Source organism: Mustelus asterias, chromosome 1 (assembly GCF_964213995.1).
Source record: "Mustelus asterias chromosome 1, sMusAst1.hap1.1, whole genome shotgun sequence".
Classification (NCBI taxonomy): Eukaryota; Metazoa; Chordata; class Chondrichthyes; order Carcharhiniformes; family Triakidae; genus Mustelus; species Mustelus asterias.
This window is the reverse complement of record NC_135801.1, coordinates 54,153,243-54,169,547: the sequence shown is the minus strand read 5'-3', so window position 1 is coordinate 54,169,547 and position 16,305 is coordinate 54,153,243. Positions and strand designations below refer to the sequence as shown.

General features: G+C 43.7%; 1 protein-coding gene and 1 long non-coding RNA gene across 2 annotated transcripts in view; one reads left to right on the top strand and one right to left on the bottom strand.

Annotated features, from left to right (window-relative positions):
- The window catches only part of tmem184c (transmembrane protein 184C), a 41,490-nt gene extending 32,327 nt beyond the window's left edge, over nucleotides 1-9,163 (bottom strand). The window contains exons 1-3 of the mRNA XM_078212366.1: nucleotides 8,104-9,163; nucleotides 5,184-5,314; nucleotides 5,043-5,079 (exon numbers count right to left, since the gene is read on the bottom strand). Of these exons, the coding sequence (XP_078068492.1) occupies nucleotides 5,043-5,079; nucleotides 5,184-5,314; nucleotides 8,104-8,220 (285 nt within the window). The 5' untranslated portion in view covers nucleotides 8,221-9,163. The remainder of the gene's footprint in view (nucleotides 1-5,042; nucleotides 5,080-5,183; nucleotides 5,315-8,103) is intronic.
- Nucleotides 9,164-9,298: 135 nt separating this feature from the next.
- Nucleotides 9,299-16,305, top strand: part of LOC144493435 (uncharacterized) — a 48,503-nt gene continuing 41,496 nt past the window's right edge. The window contains exon 1 of the long non-coding RNA XR_013497745.1: nucleotides 9,299-10,522. This is a non-coding gene — a long non-coding RNA (uncharacterized LOC144493435). The remainder of the gene's footprint in view (nucleotides 10,523-16,305) is intronic.

The following is a 16,305-nucleotide window of genomic DNA, read 5'->3' as shown; positions in this document are numbered from 1 at the left end:
GTAGCAGCTTATGAGTTTTTTTTCCTTGTTGTTAACACATCCTTCATCTTGACAAAATTATTGCTTATTAACTCTATCCTTCTTCTGGCTTCAGCGTCGCATTTATCCTTTTCCATTATCATTTGTCCAAGCAAACTCGATCCAGCGTGACATCATCCACTTCGATTTTCACTCTCCTTTCTTCTAATATACTCTACCATTGTTTTTCTGTTTGGTGTTCATACACAATCCATTTTCCAAGCTTCTAGATTTTACTTATCTATTATTTTGGAGCGTCTCTTCTGAGTCTGCAATTAATGCTGTGTCGTCAGCGTACCACGAGTTTCTTATCTTCTTGCCTCCAGCTTTTACCCCTGGGAGTATATCTGACTCCCTGAATATTTGTTCTGTGTACAGATTAAATAATTGTAGCGACAATACACAGTCTTGTCATACACCTCTCTTCACTCGAGGTATAATTTTAAAAATGCCATATCAGCCTTGCCCAAAACATTTGATGATTTACAAACATTTTCAACATCAGATGAAACTACTGAAGTTCAACAGTAAAGTTTCAACAGTAAAGATTTGATATAATACAATGACATTACTTCCTCTGGTATGACAATCCAGAATGAGTATAATGCCAAAATTAGAGCTAGTGTTACAGTCAGGTAAGAAATTGTAAAATGGCTCCCTTCTGTTGCAGTCAAACAAAGGATGGAAAGAGGTTTTTTTAAAAGAACATGCTTGCCTATTCAGTGGGTGTTTAACTATTTAAAGGGCTGCAACTGTAAAACTCACAGACAGGTTTGCTTGCAAGCTTTTAAAAAAATATTTACTGTATTTAACACCCGTTCTAAATAAAAATGATGTGATTCTCTTGCACAGATTTTCAAGAGTTCTTTCACACACAGGCACACACACACAAGTTACAAAGTGGGAGGATAGATTATGTCAGTTATATACAGAATTGGTATATTGATGCCTTGCAAGGTTTCAGACAGGGCTCAAGGGTCTTTTCAAATTCAGTGACTGGACAAGTTAAAAGGTGTTTTTGGACGATTTGTATTTTGTTTCCTGGAGTTAGTGGCTGCTGGGTTGATTTTTAGATGCTGCCTGTGGGATATAGCTGGCCAAACAACAGGCAGGGCTTGCGCTTGCAGGATGGATGAAAAGCAAGAGCCCATTTAAGGACTTTCTTCCGTGCTCTTTTGTTCTGAGTGGCCTGGAGAAAAACAGTTTCTTAAGCACAAAAAGAGCTAGTTGGCTCATCACATCATTTCCTCTCTCCAACTGACCAGTTACCCTAACAAGGTCATAACAAGCTGATTCCAGGTATATGGCTTTAACATGATTTGACTATGGCTGGAAGTTTCCTTCTCAGCAGGTTCCACTGTTGAAAATGACTATATGTATTTGTAACCCCCACAGTTGCCTGGACCTGCAGAGTTTCACTGGCTAGCTTGTCTGGAGACAATACACATCATTTTAGCCTGTCTTGATGCTCTCTCCACTCACGTTGTTTTGTTTCTTAAAGACTTGATTAGTTGTAAGTATTCGCATTCCAACCATTATTCATGTAAATTGAGTTTGTGTCTTTATATGCCCTGTTTGTGAACAGAATTCCCACTCCCCGAAGAAAGGGCTTGGATCTCTGAAAGCTTGTATGGCTTTTGCTACCAAATAAACCTGTTGGACTTTAACCTGGTGTTGTTAAACTTCTTACTGAAAATGACTATAACCAATGGTGTTCCACATCCAGTTGAATACACAGGTTGTCTGGATGTTTTGTTAACAGTTCAGGAGATGGAGTCATTCACATTCCTCTAAGCTGATTGTCTCTGATATGCTCTTCTAGAGACAGTAAGAAGTTTAACAACACCAGGTTAAAGTCCAACAGGTTTATTTGGTAGCAAAAGCCACACAAGCTTTCGAGGCTCTGAGCCCCTTCTTCAGGTGAGTGGGAATTCTGTTCACAAACAGAACTTATAAAGACACAGACTCAATTTACATGAATAATGGTTGGAATGCGAATACTTACAACTAATCCAGTCTTTAAGAAACAAAACAATGGGAGTGGAGAGAGCATCAAGACAGGCCAAAAAGATGTGTATTGTCTCCAGACAAGACAGCCAGTGAAACTCTGCAGGTCCACGCAACTGTGGGAGTTACAAATAGTGTGACATAAACCCAATATCCCGGTTGAGGCCGTCCTTGTGTGTGCGGAACTTGGCTATCAGTTTCTGCTCAGCGACTCTGCGCTGTCGCGAAGGCCGCCTTGGAGAACGCTTACCCGAATATCAGAGGCCGAATGCCCGTGACCGCTGAAGTGCTCCCCAACAGGAAGAGAACAGTCTTGCCTGGTGATTGTCGAGCGGTGTTCATTCATCCGTTGTCGCAGCGTCTGCATAGTTTCCCCAATGTACCATGCCTCGGGACATCCTTTCTTGCAGCGTATCAGGTAGACAACGTTGGCCGAGTTGCAAGAGTATGTACCGTGTACCTGGTGGATGGTGTTCTCACGTGAGATGATGGCATCTGTGTCGATGATCCGGCACGTCTTGCAGAGGTTGCTGTGGCAGGGTTGTGTGGTGTCTTGGTCACTGTTCTCCTGAAGGCTGGGTAGTTTGCTGCGGACAATGGTCTGTTTGAGGTTGTGCGGTTGTTTGAAGGCAAGAAGTGGGGGTGTGGGGATGGCCTTGGCGAGATGTTCGTCTTCATCAATGACATGTTGAAGGCTCCGGAGGAGATGCCGTAGCTTCTCCGCTCCGGGGAAGTACTGGACAACGAAGGGTACTCTGTCCACTGTGTCCCGTGTTTGTCTTCTGAGGAGGTCGGTGCGGTTTTTCGCTGTGGCGCGTTGGAACTGTTGATCAATGAGTCTAGCGCCATATCCTGTTCTTATGAGGGCATCTTTCAGCGTCTGGAGGTGTCTGTTGCGATCCTCCTCATCCGAGCAGATCCTGTGTATACGGAGGGCTTGTCCGTAGGGGATGGCTTCTTTAACGTGTTCAGGGTGGAAGCTGGAGAAGTGGAGCATCGTGAGGTTATCCGTGGGCTTGCGGTACAGTGAGGTGCTGAGGTGACCGTCCTTAATGGAGATGCGCGTGTCCAAGAATGCAACCGATTCCGGAGAGTAGCCGGCATCTCCACATCTCTTCTAGAGAGCCTGACTCTGTTTTAATGGCTTTGTAATTTGTAGTGTACAGTTAAACAATGTTCGTCCACCTTAGAAGATGCACCGAAATGTAGCTGCTCAGTATTTAAAACACAACCAGTAGCTTCAGCCCACTACATAAAATTAGTTTTGATATAAAGCATGGCTAGATTATTTAAAACGAAAATCAGGAAGCATTTTTCACACCAAGGATGGAGTAACTATGCAACATATTCCCCAAATGGCTGTGACTGCTGGGTCAATTGAAATTTTCAAGACTGAGATTGATGATATCCATATCAAGGAAATCTAAGGGACATGGAGCTTAGACACAAATTAGCCATAATTTAACTCAATAGCTGAACAACTTATTCATGCTTTCACAATGCTGTTATATTATGTGACAAAGATGATAAAAATTTAAATTCGTTAAAAACCAGCAGGATATGTATTTAATTCTTCAACATCTTCATAATAACAGAGAGACTTGGGGAAAAAGAGCCTAAGGTAACTGTGCCATTTTCACAAATTCCCATAAATTGACCACAAAATTTATGATGAAAATATTAGATTCATGCAACCAAAATATGTGATGTTCAGGATACCATGCAAAAAATACTGAACTTTAATCATATCCCATTGTAATCACCTGAACAGAAATACTTTAAAAGGATGATCAGTCTACTTCAAAAAGGAAACAAACAGGAACAGTCAGGAGTTCACTTTTAGTCAATCCTAATGATGGCTATTACTCTCTTGTACACCCAATGATAACTGTTACCATGTTTTTGCTAGTCTTTTATTTTGCCAATCTTTTGTGACACATCCATTTGTTTTCAGGGTTATTGGTTATACACTGATCACATTGTTTTCCTATCAGATTGTTTCTTTCAACTGCCTTGCCTTCTAATGAATTATCTTAATTGCATTGAAGTTCATTTTAAATGCAACATATTTGTGTCTATCTTTGATGGAAAACTAGAGTGTAGTTAAATAATCACAAAGAGAATATTGCTTTGTGTGCACAATGTTATCTCAGTTATACTATCATAAATATTGCATCAAAAGATAAAATAATTCTATGTCTTTCACTAACATTTATATAACTCATGTATATTACAACACTAAAAGGAGCCATACTTTGATTCCCCAAATATGGAGCAATTGCAAGCCTAATTGTTTTACTTTTGGGCATTATTGAAAAGAAATCTGTTTCTCAAATTGTTAATGCAAAGATCCATCCAAAGTAACCAGCAGTAAGGCAATTTGGCTTTATTGATTGTAAAAATGCTCAAGATCTCAGGTTAAAATCAATAAAATAATCAATGTCAAAGTCAAGTTCTAATGGTATCAATTTATCTGAGACATAGAATATTAGGTCTCTACACTTAACTTTAATACAAATAAGTGCTTGTTGAAAACAGGTGAGTAAAAGCAACAGCTATCCTGACAGCAGGTATAATAACACAAGCACCATTAACATGGGAACAGGAATAGGCCTTCAGCCTTTCAAGACTGCTCTGCCATTCATTAAGTTCATGGCTGGTTTGATTGTGGTCTTCACTCCATTATCCTGCCTGCCTCAACATAACCCTCAACTCCCTTGTCAATCAAAAATTTGCTAATTCAGCATTGAATATGTGCAATGATTCAGCCTCCACTGCTCACCAAGGAAGAGAATTAAAACACTAATTACCCTGTGTTAAATGGGAGACCCCTTATTTTGAAATTGTGCCTCCTAGTTCTAGATCCCCCCACAAGGGGAAAACATTCCTGTAACAATTCTTATGGTTCAAGGACTCTGCAACCACGCACTTAACTAATTGTCTAGTACATGAATAATATATTTTAATTCAAGGCTTAATTGTAACAGAAGTTATTTATAATTTTAAAATAAACTTACACTGTCTAAACTGTAAATAGGTACCATCCATAGGATTCTGTAGATAGAAAATTGACAGGAAATTAAGGTTTCTAAATAGTCTGCGTTTTCCAGATGTACAACTAATAGTGTAATTAGTAAAAGCAAAGATATGTCAAGTACCTTATTATTGGCTTCTGCAATTCTGGCTGAGTATAATGCACTAGATGCTGCAAGATGCCCCAAAGTGATATTGGAATCGTCATAAATACAAAAATTCCAGCAGTGAACCATGCTTTATTGTGAGTTCCAACCTTGATTTAAAAATAGAAACAACACATTACAGGAAACGGCAAAATATAATTGACACATGAAGCTGCAGTTTTGTTACCTGCAATTCAGTTGCAGAAAATTCTTGAGTTAGATTGTTGAAAAGAATTTGGTTTTGGAAACTATGCAAAATGACCATGCATGGTGTGGGGATATTTCCTGGTTATTTTTCTGTTGCTGGCAGCCTGTGTTATCAGGCAAGATGCTATGTTAAATGGACATATTCATTAAGTATTTATAATTGCTAAATCGCTAGCAGTTTGAGTTGCCTGTGCACTTTGTCAACTTCTATTATAACCACAAAGCCGGCACAAGAATTTAACTAACTTGAGTGTGAGGTAACTGAGAAGACAGATGAAGGTGATGCAGTTGATGTGTCTATAGACTTCCAATAGGTGTTTAATAAAGTGCTACAATAACAGCCTTATCGCAAAGTTGAAATTCATGGAATAAAAGTGACAGCGGCAGCATGGATACAAAATTAGTTGAGTGATGGGAACAGAGAAAATAGTGGTAAATGATTGTTTCTCGGACTGGAGGAGAGTATAACAGTGGGATACCTCTGGGGTCAGTACTAGGATTGACTACTGCTTTTCTTGATATATGATAATGACTTTGACTTAATTGTAGATGGCACAATTTCAAAAATTTGCAGGTGACACAAAACATGAAAGTATAGTGTACTGTGAGAGGAGTGTAATTACAGACTTCAAGAGAATATAGATTGGCTGATGGAATGAGCAAGCGTGTGGCAGATAAAACTTAATGTACCAAAACGCAAATTGATACATTTTGGTAGAAGTAACAAGGAGAAACAACATAAAATAAAAGATACAATTCTAAAGGGGATGTAAGAAGAGAGACAATTCATTGGGAGATGGCATGTTCAGAAAACAGTTAAAAAGGCATACAAGATCCTAGGATTTATAAATTGAGGCATTCAAGTTATGATGAACCTTTATAAAGCACTTGTTTTATCTCAACTGGAATATTGTGTCCAATTTTGGCCAACACACTTTTGGAAGAATGTGAAGGCTTTAAATTTTCTTTTTACTCCATTGTTAAGTTACAAAGCCAATGTGCGGAGTGCACTGGGCAAACCCAAATCCATGTCCTTGTTTGCTTCAAAAACCAAAAACAAATCGAATCCAAAAATGATCCCAACAAGAGATCCAAGCTGACAAGATAAGGCAGTAACCTCATCTTGGGCTTGATCTGACGTTTGATCTAAACCAAAAGACCAAGAAGCGATTAAACATTATTTAACATGGAGCTTGAACCCACAAACCCTGAGATTAAGAGTCTCATGCTCTACTGATTGAGAGCTCAGAAAAAAAATGAACATTGTTACAGGGATAGGAGACTTCAGTTACATTAAGATTGGAGAAGCTGGGATTGTTCTGCTTATAGAAGAAGACGTGGAGAGGAAATTCAATAAAGCTGTGGACAATCATGAGCGGTTGAGACAGAGTGTGGAAGAGAGAAACCGTTCCCATCAGCAGTAAGGTCAAGAATCAGAGGACAGAAATTTAAAGTGATTGGCAAAAGAACCAAGGGTGATGTAAAGAAAAACATTTCCTACAGCGAATGGCTACAATCTGGAACGTACTGCCCGAAATCAGTGGCCTCTTTTTAGGACCTGAAATCAGTGGCAGCAGGTTAAATCTGGGCATTGAAAATCAAACTGCTTAAGGACCTGAAGGGAAATAATCTGAAAGGCTACTAGAAAAGGGCATGGGAATAGGACTGGATAAATTATCCCTGTAGAGAGCCGGCAAAGTCTTTCTTCTGTGATATAACCAAGTCACCATTATTTACATAACAGGACCTTTTCCAAATTGGAAACATGAAGAGAAACTGAATATTCCCAGGCTCCCTTCTTGCTCTTTTCCCCCTGCTGTGCATCATTCAGATTGTCCACTCTTTCCATTTCCAACTCCAGATATGCATTCCTCACATTTTCCCCCTCTTTTTACAATTTCCCAATTGGATAATAAGTACCTGCTCCTTCTAAACCCTCCCTGTTTCCATCTCCTTTCTACCAAACTCAAGACCAAGCATTTTTCTTTCTGTTCCTGGCCCTTTCATTCCCTTTCCTTTATCCCGAGAATGCATCCTTTGCACCCCAGCCCTTTATGACTCTATCTTACTCACCCTGCTCCCTGGAAACCCCCCACTATGCCTTTCTTGTCTGTCAACTGTCACCTCTCCCTCCTCCTATCCATTACCAGATTCCCTTTCTTACCACACCCTGCCTTCATAAGGAGAAAATGCTACCTTCTGCTTGGGCCTCTTCCCCAGCCTTTGACTTGCAACCCAAAGTCCATGGTCTGCTATCACATCCATGCCTGGCACTCCTGTCAGCTGCACAGAATGCTGCCTTCTTCACCACACCAACTACTATCTGAAAGGCTGGATCAAAGCCAGAGACAAAGAAAAATAGAAAAGGGAAAAGAAACCTAGAAGACGAAGAACATGCAGAATAGAAGATAGAAAAGTACTCGGCTAAGAAAGAGACTGTATCCTCCAACTTACTATAAGCAATACTCCAGAAAATCCATTAATAGAAAAATACTGTTTAAACTAAATCGAAACAAACTCTTTGGTGTGACCTACTACCTTCTTAAACAGGAAGGGTGCAATTCATTACAGGAATTACGGGTGCAAATTAAAACAATATTATGACACTTTTCAGTGAAGGCTTCTGATTTAAATAAGTCAGCTTTCAAAAACAGAAATGTTTCAGTGTAATAGAATGAGCCTGCCATGTTACCTCAGACTTTCGTAGCTCCCAGACACAGAGAGGAACAGCAACCACAACACCCACTATGTACAGGAATACCACCAAAGGCCGGATCCACCGTCTCCAGTTTCCACAGGTGCACGGCATGGTTCCAAGATATGAATGTGCTTCTTTCAACCAAAGCGCTTCAGATAATCAGATCCTACTAAATTCACATTTGGCAGGAACATAAACTACACTTTCTCAACCACCCCAATTAAATACTTTCCCTGAGTGTTAAAAAAGGATTCTGGTTCGCAAGTAATGGGCTTCACAACAATTCATGGATGCCTTCACCACATGCCCTCTGACCAACCTGGACACTCATTGAAATGAACGCACTTACAACAAAGGACACACCATCCCCTGGACACCCCCAATGCAATGGGCACCCTGCTCCCTGGACAACCCCACTGCAATAAGCACCATGCTCCTCAGACACCCCCACTGCAATGGGCACCCTGCTCCCTGGACACCCTCAGTACAATGGGCACCCTGTTCCCTGCACACCCCCACTGCAATGGGCACCCTGCTCCCTGGACACCCTCAGTGCAATGGGCACCCTACTCCGTGGACACCCTCAGTGCAATGGGCACCCTGTTCCCTGCACACCCCCACTGCAATGGGCACCCTGCTCCCTGGACACCCTCAGTGCAATGGGCACCCTACTCCGTGGACACCCTCAGTGCAATGGGCACCCTGCTCGCTGCACACCCCCACTGCAATGGGCACCCTGCTCGCTGGACACCCTCAGTGCAATGGTCACCCTGCTCCCTGGACACCCTCAGTGCAATGGGCACCGTGCTCTCCAGGGAATGTGCAGGGTGTTGGTGTTGTTGACTGGAGAATCCGGGCCTCTCGCAAACAAACACGCCGGGTCGCTGGTAGATCTCGACTCCGGTTTCAGTCGCTCGGCATGAATTCACACATGGCCATGATAACTGCGACCCGCTTCTCCCAGCACCGATTGCAGCTTTTCCCCGGGGTGAGTCAGACCTGCAGCCACTTTCTAAACCCACTCCATCTGTAAACAGCAGCCAGCCGGAGACCCGCCCCGCGCCGCTTCTATTGGTGCTCAGCCTGCACGCTCCATCGGAATCTCCACTCCGATTGGTCACAGCCGCTGTCAATCACTCGGCGCCGGCGGCCGGAAATGATCACATTCACGGGCCCAGCTGCGCTAATTGGTCGCGTGAGGAACAGGCCCGGGATCAGGGAGCTGCTGCACCCAGACTGAGGGGGTCAGGCCCCAGCCAACAGCAGCACCCAGACTGAGGGCGGGGGGTCAGGCTCCAGCAGCACCCAGACTGAGGGGGTCAGGCCCCAGCCAACAGCAGCACCCAGACTGAGGGCGGGGGGTCAGGCTCCAGCAGCACCCAGACTGAGGGGGTCAGGCTCCAGCAGCACCCAGACTGAGGGCGGGGGGTCAGGCTCCAGCAGCACCCAGACTGAGGGGGTCAGGCTCCAGCAGCACCCAGACTGAGGGGGTCAGGCTCCAGCAGCACCCAGACTGAGGGGGTCAGGCTCCAGTTAATAGCAGCACCCAGACTGAGGGGGTCAGGCTCCAGCAGCACCCAGACTGAGGGGGTCAGGCTCCAGTTAATAGCAGCACCCAGACTGAGGGGGGTCAGGCTCCAGTTAATAGCAGCACCCAGACTGAGGGGGGTCAGGCTCCAGTTAATAGCAGCACCCAGACTGAGGGGGGTCAGGCTCCAGTTAATAGCAGCACCCAGACTGAGGGGGGTCAGGCTCCAGTTAATAGCAGCACCCAGACTGAGGGGGTCAGGCTCCAGTTGATAGCAGCACCCAGACTGAGGGGGTCAGGCTCCAGCAGCACCCAGACTGAGGGGGGTCAGGCTCCAGCCAACAGCAGCACCCAGACTGGGGGGGGGGGTCAGGCTCCAGCCAACAGACTGAGGGGGGTCAGGCTCCAGCCAACAGACTGAGGGGGGTCAGGCTCCAGTTAATAGCAGCACCCAGACTGAGGGGGGGGGGTCAGGCTCCAGCAGCACCCAGACTGAGGGGGGGGGGGGGGGGGTCAGGCTCCAGCAGCACCCAGACTGAGGGGGGTCAGGCTCCAGCAGCACCCAGACTGAGGGGGTCAAGCTCCAGCCAACAGCAGCACCCAGACTGAGGGGGGTCAGGCTCCAGCCAGCAGCACCCAGATTGAGGGGGGGCCAGGCTCCAGCCAACAGCACTACCCCAGACCGAACTGTCAATATCAGGCCCAGGGTCCAGACTGAGGGGCTCAGGCAGCAGCAGTACCCCAAGCTGAACTGTCAATGTCAGGCCCATGCCCAGGTAAGGAGCTAAGACCCAGGGTCCAGACAGCAGCAGCACCACCCAGCCTGAACTGTCAATATCAGGCCTGGGTCCTTGTTTCCAGCTTCATCTTCTGAGATTAACTTGGGTACAGTTCAGTGTGTTTTTATAACCCTCATACGCTACTACTTAGATTTAAACAAGCTACTTTTGATTAGATTTTGACTGGTATCTAAACTTAACATGCACAGGTTTCTCATAATGTAACTTTGTTACTCTTGTACTCTTATCTCCTGTGATAAAATCTAGGATACCATCTGCTTTATTAACTGCTCTCTCAACCTGTCCTGCCACTTCCAATGACTTATGCACATGTAAGTCCAGGTCCCTCTGCTCCTATACACCCTTTAGAATTGTGCCCTTTATATTATCTTCATGTTCTTCCTACCAAAATGAATCACGTTCATGTTTCTCTCTGTTGAACCATCTGCCACCTGTATGTCCATTCCACCAACTTGTCGATTTCTTTTTGAAGTTCTACTGTCCCCCTTACAGTTGACAATGTTTCCAGTTTCATATTGTTTGCAAATTTTGAAATTGTGTCCTGTATACCAAGATCGACTTTGGATCATTTTTATATAAAGCAAGGGTCCCAACATTGACCCCTGGGGAACTCCACTGCAAACCATTCTACAGTCCAAAAAGTATTCATTAACTACTCCTTGCTACTCAGCCAATTCTGTGTCTATGTTGCTGCTGTCCCTTTTATTCCATGAACTATGACTTTGTTCATAAGTCTGTTGTGTGGCATTGGATCAAACACCTTTTGCAAGTCCCTATATATCACATTAACTGCATTGTCCTTATCAACCTTTTCTATTACCTCTTCAAAAATTTCCAGCAAGTTAGTTAAACATGATTTTTCCTTGAGAACTGGCTTCCTTCAATTAACTCATATTTGTCCATGTGATTATTACATTTGACCTGAATTATTGTTTCTAGGAGTTTCCCCACCACCAAAGTTAAGCTAACTAGCTTTTTAGCTGATGGGCTTACCTTTACACCCTATTTTAAACGAGAATGTAACATTTGCAATTCTTTAGTCCTCGGGCATCACCCCTAAGCCTAAAAAAGACTGAAAAATTATGGCCAGTGCCTCTGAAGTTTCTACTGTCACTTCCATCAGTATCTTTGGAGGCATCTCATCCGGTCCTGTTGTCTCAAGCATTTTAAATACAGATAGCCTATCTAACATCTTCCCCTTATCAATTTTAAACCCTCAGTGTCTGAATTAGTTCTTTCAACATGGCCTGGCCACCACCCCTTGCTTGATGAAGACAGATGCAAAGTATGTGTTTAGTTTTTTTTGGTGTGAAAATATACTTCTAAAATGTCTGAAAAAATTTCAAAATGGCTATAACAGTGCAATAACATTCAGGTTTTCTACATAGATCATGTTGCACTCTGAGGTACTTCAATATAGTAAAAAATAATTACAGTTATTTCAGAATGATCATTACAAATGGTACAATGGTATTTAAGTTGTCTTGTAGCAGCCTGCAACTGCTCAAGTAAAATAGAATAATTGGAAGGGAACCAACTACAGACAGCCATGAGGCCAGAAATACAAGCACAGCAGCTGAAATAAAAACACTGTAGAAATTGGCCAAAAAGCAAGGTATGATGGGATTGCCTCAGTTCAAATACATAGAGACAATTCTGTCTGGAGACGGGCTTTTTGCAAAATTCAAGCTCAGACAATTGAAAACCAGAGATACACCAGAACAGATTAGCATGTGTAAAAGGGCAGTTAGACATGTCCAGACAAACAAACCACCATTCGATACAGTACAGCGAACGTTCACTAGATTAGTTCCTGGGATGAGAGGCTGAATAAATTGGGCCTATATATTCTCGAATTTAGAAAAATAAGAACTGATCTCATTGAAATATACAAGATTCTGAAGGAGCTTGACAGGGTGGACATTAGTTGATTCTGCTGACTTGGGAATCTACAGCATGGGTGCACAGCCTCCGGCATAAAGGGTTGATGGAAAAATTTCTTCACTCAAAGGGTTGTGAATCTTTGGAATTCTCTACTCTAGAGGTTTGTGGATGCTGCATCATTGACTGTATTTAAGGCTGAGAGGCAGACTTTTGGTCTTTCAGGAAATCAAAGGATATGGAGAATGGGCAGGAAAGGGAAGTAGAAACCCAAGATCAACCATAACCATAATGAATGACAGAACAGTCTTGATGGGCCATGTAGTCTACTCTGCTCCTATCTCTTGTGCTCATTAGTGACTCCTCCGATACCGAGGCAGTCGATGTCCATATGCAGTATGACCGGACAACAGAAGAGAATCAAATCATCCCCTTTGACTTTCAGTGCATTGCCATTGCTGAATCTCCCATTATCAACATTCTAGCATTGACCTGAAACCTAACTGGACTAACCATATAAATACAGTAGTTCCAAGAGAAGGTCAAATTATGTGGCAGGTAATTCATCTCCTGACTCTCAAAGCTTGTCTACCATCTACAAGACACGGGTCAGGAGTGTGAGGAAATATTCTCCATTTCACTGAATAAGTGCAGGCCCATCAACACTGTAAAAGCTTGACTCCATCTATCAAAGCAGCCAACTTGATTGGCACCCCATCCTTCATCTTAAACATTCACTTCCTCACCACCAGTGCACAGTGGCAGCAGTGTGATTCATACACAAAACGCAGTGCAGCAATTCTCCAAGTCGTCTTTGGTAACACTTTCCAAATCTATCACCTCTATCACTTAGAATGACATGGGCAACAGATGCATGGAAACACTACTACCTACAAATTCCCTTGCAAGACATTCTGTATTGAAACTAGACCGTCATTCCTTCACTGTTGCTGAGTCAAAAATCTGGAATTCTCTTCTGAAGAGCACCTATACCATAAGAACATAAGAAATAGGAGCAGGAGTAGGCCATCTGGCCCTTCGAGCCTGCCCCGCCATTCAACAAGATCATGGCTGATCTGAAGCGAATCAGTTCCACTTACCCGCCTGCTCCCCATATCCCCTAATTCCCTTATCGATCAGAAAACTATCTACCCGTGATTTAAACATATTCAATGAGGAAGCCTCCACCACTTCAATGGGCAGAGAATTCCAGAGATTCACGACCCTCTGAGAGAAGAAGTTCCCCCTCAACTCTGTTCTGAACCGGCCCCCCCTTATTTTGAGGCTGTGCCTTCTAGTTCTGGTTTCCCTTCTAAGTGGAAAGAATCTCTTCACCTCTACCCTATCCAGCCCCTTCATTATCTTATATGTCTCTATAAGATCACCCCTCATCCTTCTAAACTCCAACGAGTACAGACCCAATCTGTTTAATCTCCCCTCATAAGCTACACCCCTCATCTCCGGTATCAACCTGGTGAACCTTCTCTGCACTCCCTCCAAGGCCAATATATCCTTTCGCAAATAAGGGGACCAAAACTGCACACAGTACTCCAGTTGCGGCCTCACCAGTGCCTTGTACAGTTGCAGCAAGACCTCCCTGCTTTTATATTCTATCCCCCTCGCGATAAAGGCCAACATTCCATTCGCCTTCTTGATCACCTGCTGCACCTGCAGACTGAGTTTTTGCGATTCGTGCACAAGGACCCCCAGGTCCCTCTGCACAGTCGCACGATGTAATTTTCCTCCATTTAAATAATATTCCAATTTACTATTATTTCTTCCAAAGTGGATAACCTCACATTTGCTAACGTTATATTCCATCTGCCAGATCCTCGCCCACTCGCTCAGCCTATCCAAATCTCTCTGCAGACTTTCCGCGTCCTCCACGCAATTCGCTTTCCCACTCACCTTCATGTCATCAGCAAACTTGAATACCCTACATTCAGTCCCCTCCTCCAGATCATCTATGTAAATGAGATCATCTATGTAAATGAGATCATCTACGTAAATACCAGATGGACTGCATCAAGAAGGTGGCCCACCACCCCCTTCTCAAAGCAATTTGGGATGGGCAATAAATGCTGACTTTGCCAATGAAGCTGATATCCCATGAAAGAATTTTAAAATGTTTGCAATTCCCTAGTTCTCTGGTAACACCAACATTGGATGATTATGCCCAAATTTCCACCTTCCTTCCCTCAGCATCCTCAGATGCACCCCATCGAGTTATGGTGCCTTATCAGTATTAAGTACAGCCAGCCTTTCTAGTACTCAAAAATTTTAAGCAACCCAACTCCTCCTCATTCACCATGACTTTGGCAGCAACTTCTCACTTGGTAAAAACAGATGCAAAGTACTCATTATAGAACAGTACAGCACAGAACAGGCCCTTCGGCCCACGATGTTGTGCCGAGCTTTGTCTGAAACCCAAATCAAGCTATTTCCTCCCTATCATCCCAAAGTACTCCATGTGCCTATCCAATAGCTTCTTAAATGTTCCTAAAGTTCCTGACTCCACTATCCCTGCAGGCAGTCTATTCCGCACCCCAACCATTCTCTGAGTAAAAAACCTACCTCGGACATCCTTCCTATATCTCCCACCATGAACCCTATAGTTATGCCCCCTAGTTACCACTCCATTCACCCGAGGAAATAGTCTTTGAACGTTCACTCTATCTATCCCCCTCATCATCTTATAAACCTCTATCAAGTCTCCTCTCAACCTCCTCCGCTCCAAAGAGAAAAGCCCAAGTTCCCTCAACCTTTCCTCATAAGACCTAACCTCCAAACCAGGCAGCATCCTGGTAAATCTCCTCTGCACTCTTTCCAGTGTCTCCACATCCTTCTGATAGTGAGGTGACCAGAACTGCACGCAATATTCCAAATGTGGTCTCACCAAGGTCCTGTACAGTTGCAGCATAACCCCACGGCTCTTAAACTCAAACCCCCTGTTAATGAATGCCAACACACTATAGGCCTTCTTCATGGCTCTATCCACTTTAGTGGCAACCTTCAGAGATTTATGGACATGAACCCCAAGATCTCTCTGCTCCTCCACATTCTTCAGAACCCTACCTTTGACCCTGTAATCCACATTTAAATTTGTCCTACCAAAATGAATCACCTCGCATTTATCAGGGTTAAACTCCATTTGCTATTTTTCAGCCCAGCTCTGCATCCTATCTATATCTCTTTGCAGCCTACAACAGCCCTCCACCTCATCCACTACTCCACCAATCTTGGTGTCATCAGCAAATTTACTGATCCACCCTTCAGCCCCCTCCTCCAAGTCATTTATAAAAATGACAAATAGCAGAGGACCGAGCACTGATCCCAGTGGCACTCTGCTGGTAACCGGTTTCCAGTCCGAAAATTTTCCATCCACCACCACCCTCTGTCTTCTGTTAGATAGCCAGTTACCTATCCAATCGGCCAAACTTCCCTCTATCCCACACATCCTTACTTTCTTCATAAGCCGACCATGGGGGACTTTATCAAACGTCTTACTAAAATCCATGTATATGACATCAACTGCACTACCTTCATCTACATACTTAGTTACCTCTTCAAAAAATTCTATCAAATTTGTGAGGCAAGACTTGCCCTTCACAAATCCGTGCTGACTATCCCAGATTAAGCTGCATCTTTCTAAATGGTCGTAAATCCTATCCCTGAGGACCTTTTCCATCAACTTACCGACCACCGAAGTTAGACTAACCAGCCTATAATTACCAGGGTCATTTCTATTCCCTTTCTTAAACAGAGGAACAACATTCGCCACTCTCCAGTCCTCTGGCACCACCCCCGTGGACAGTGAGGACGCAAAGATCAATGCCAAAGGCTCTGCTATCTCATCCCTTGCCTCCCAAAGACTCCTAGGATATATTTCATCAGGCCCAGGAGACTTATCAACTTTCAGTTTATTCAAAATTGCTAGTACATCTTCCCTCCGATCATCTACTTCCTCCAGCCCATCAGCTTGTGACA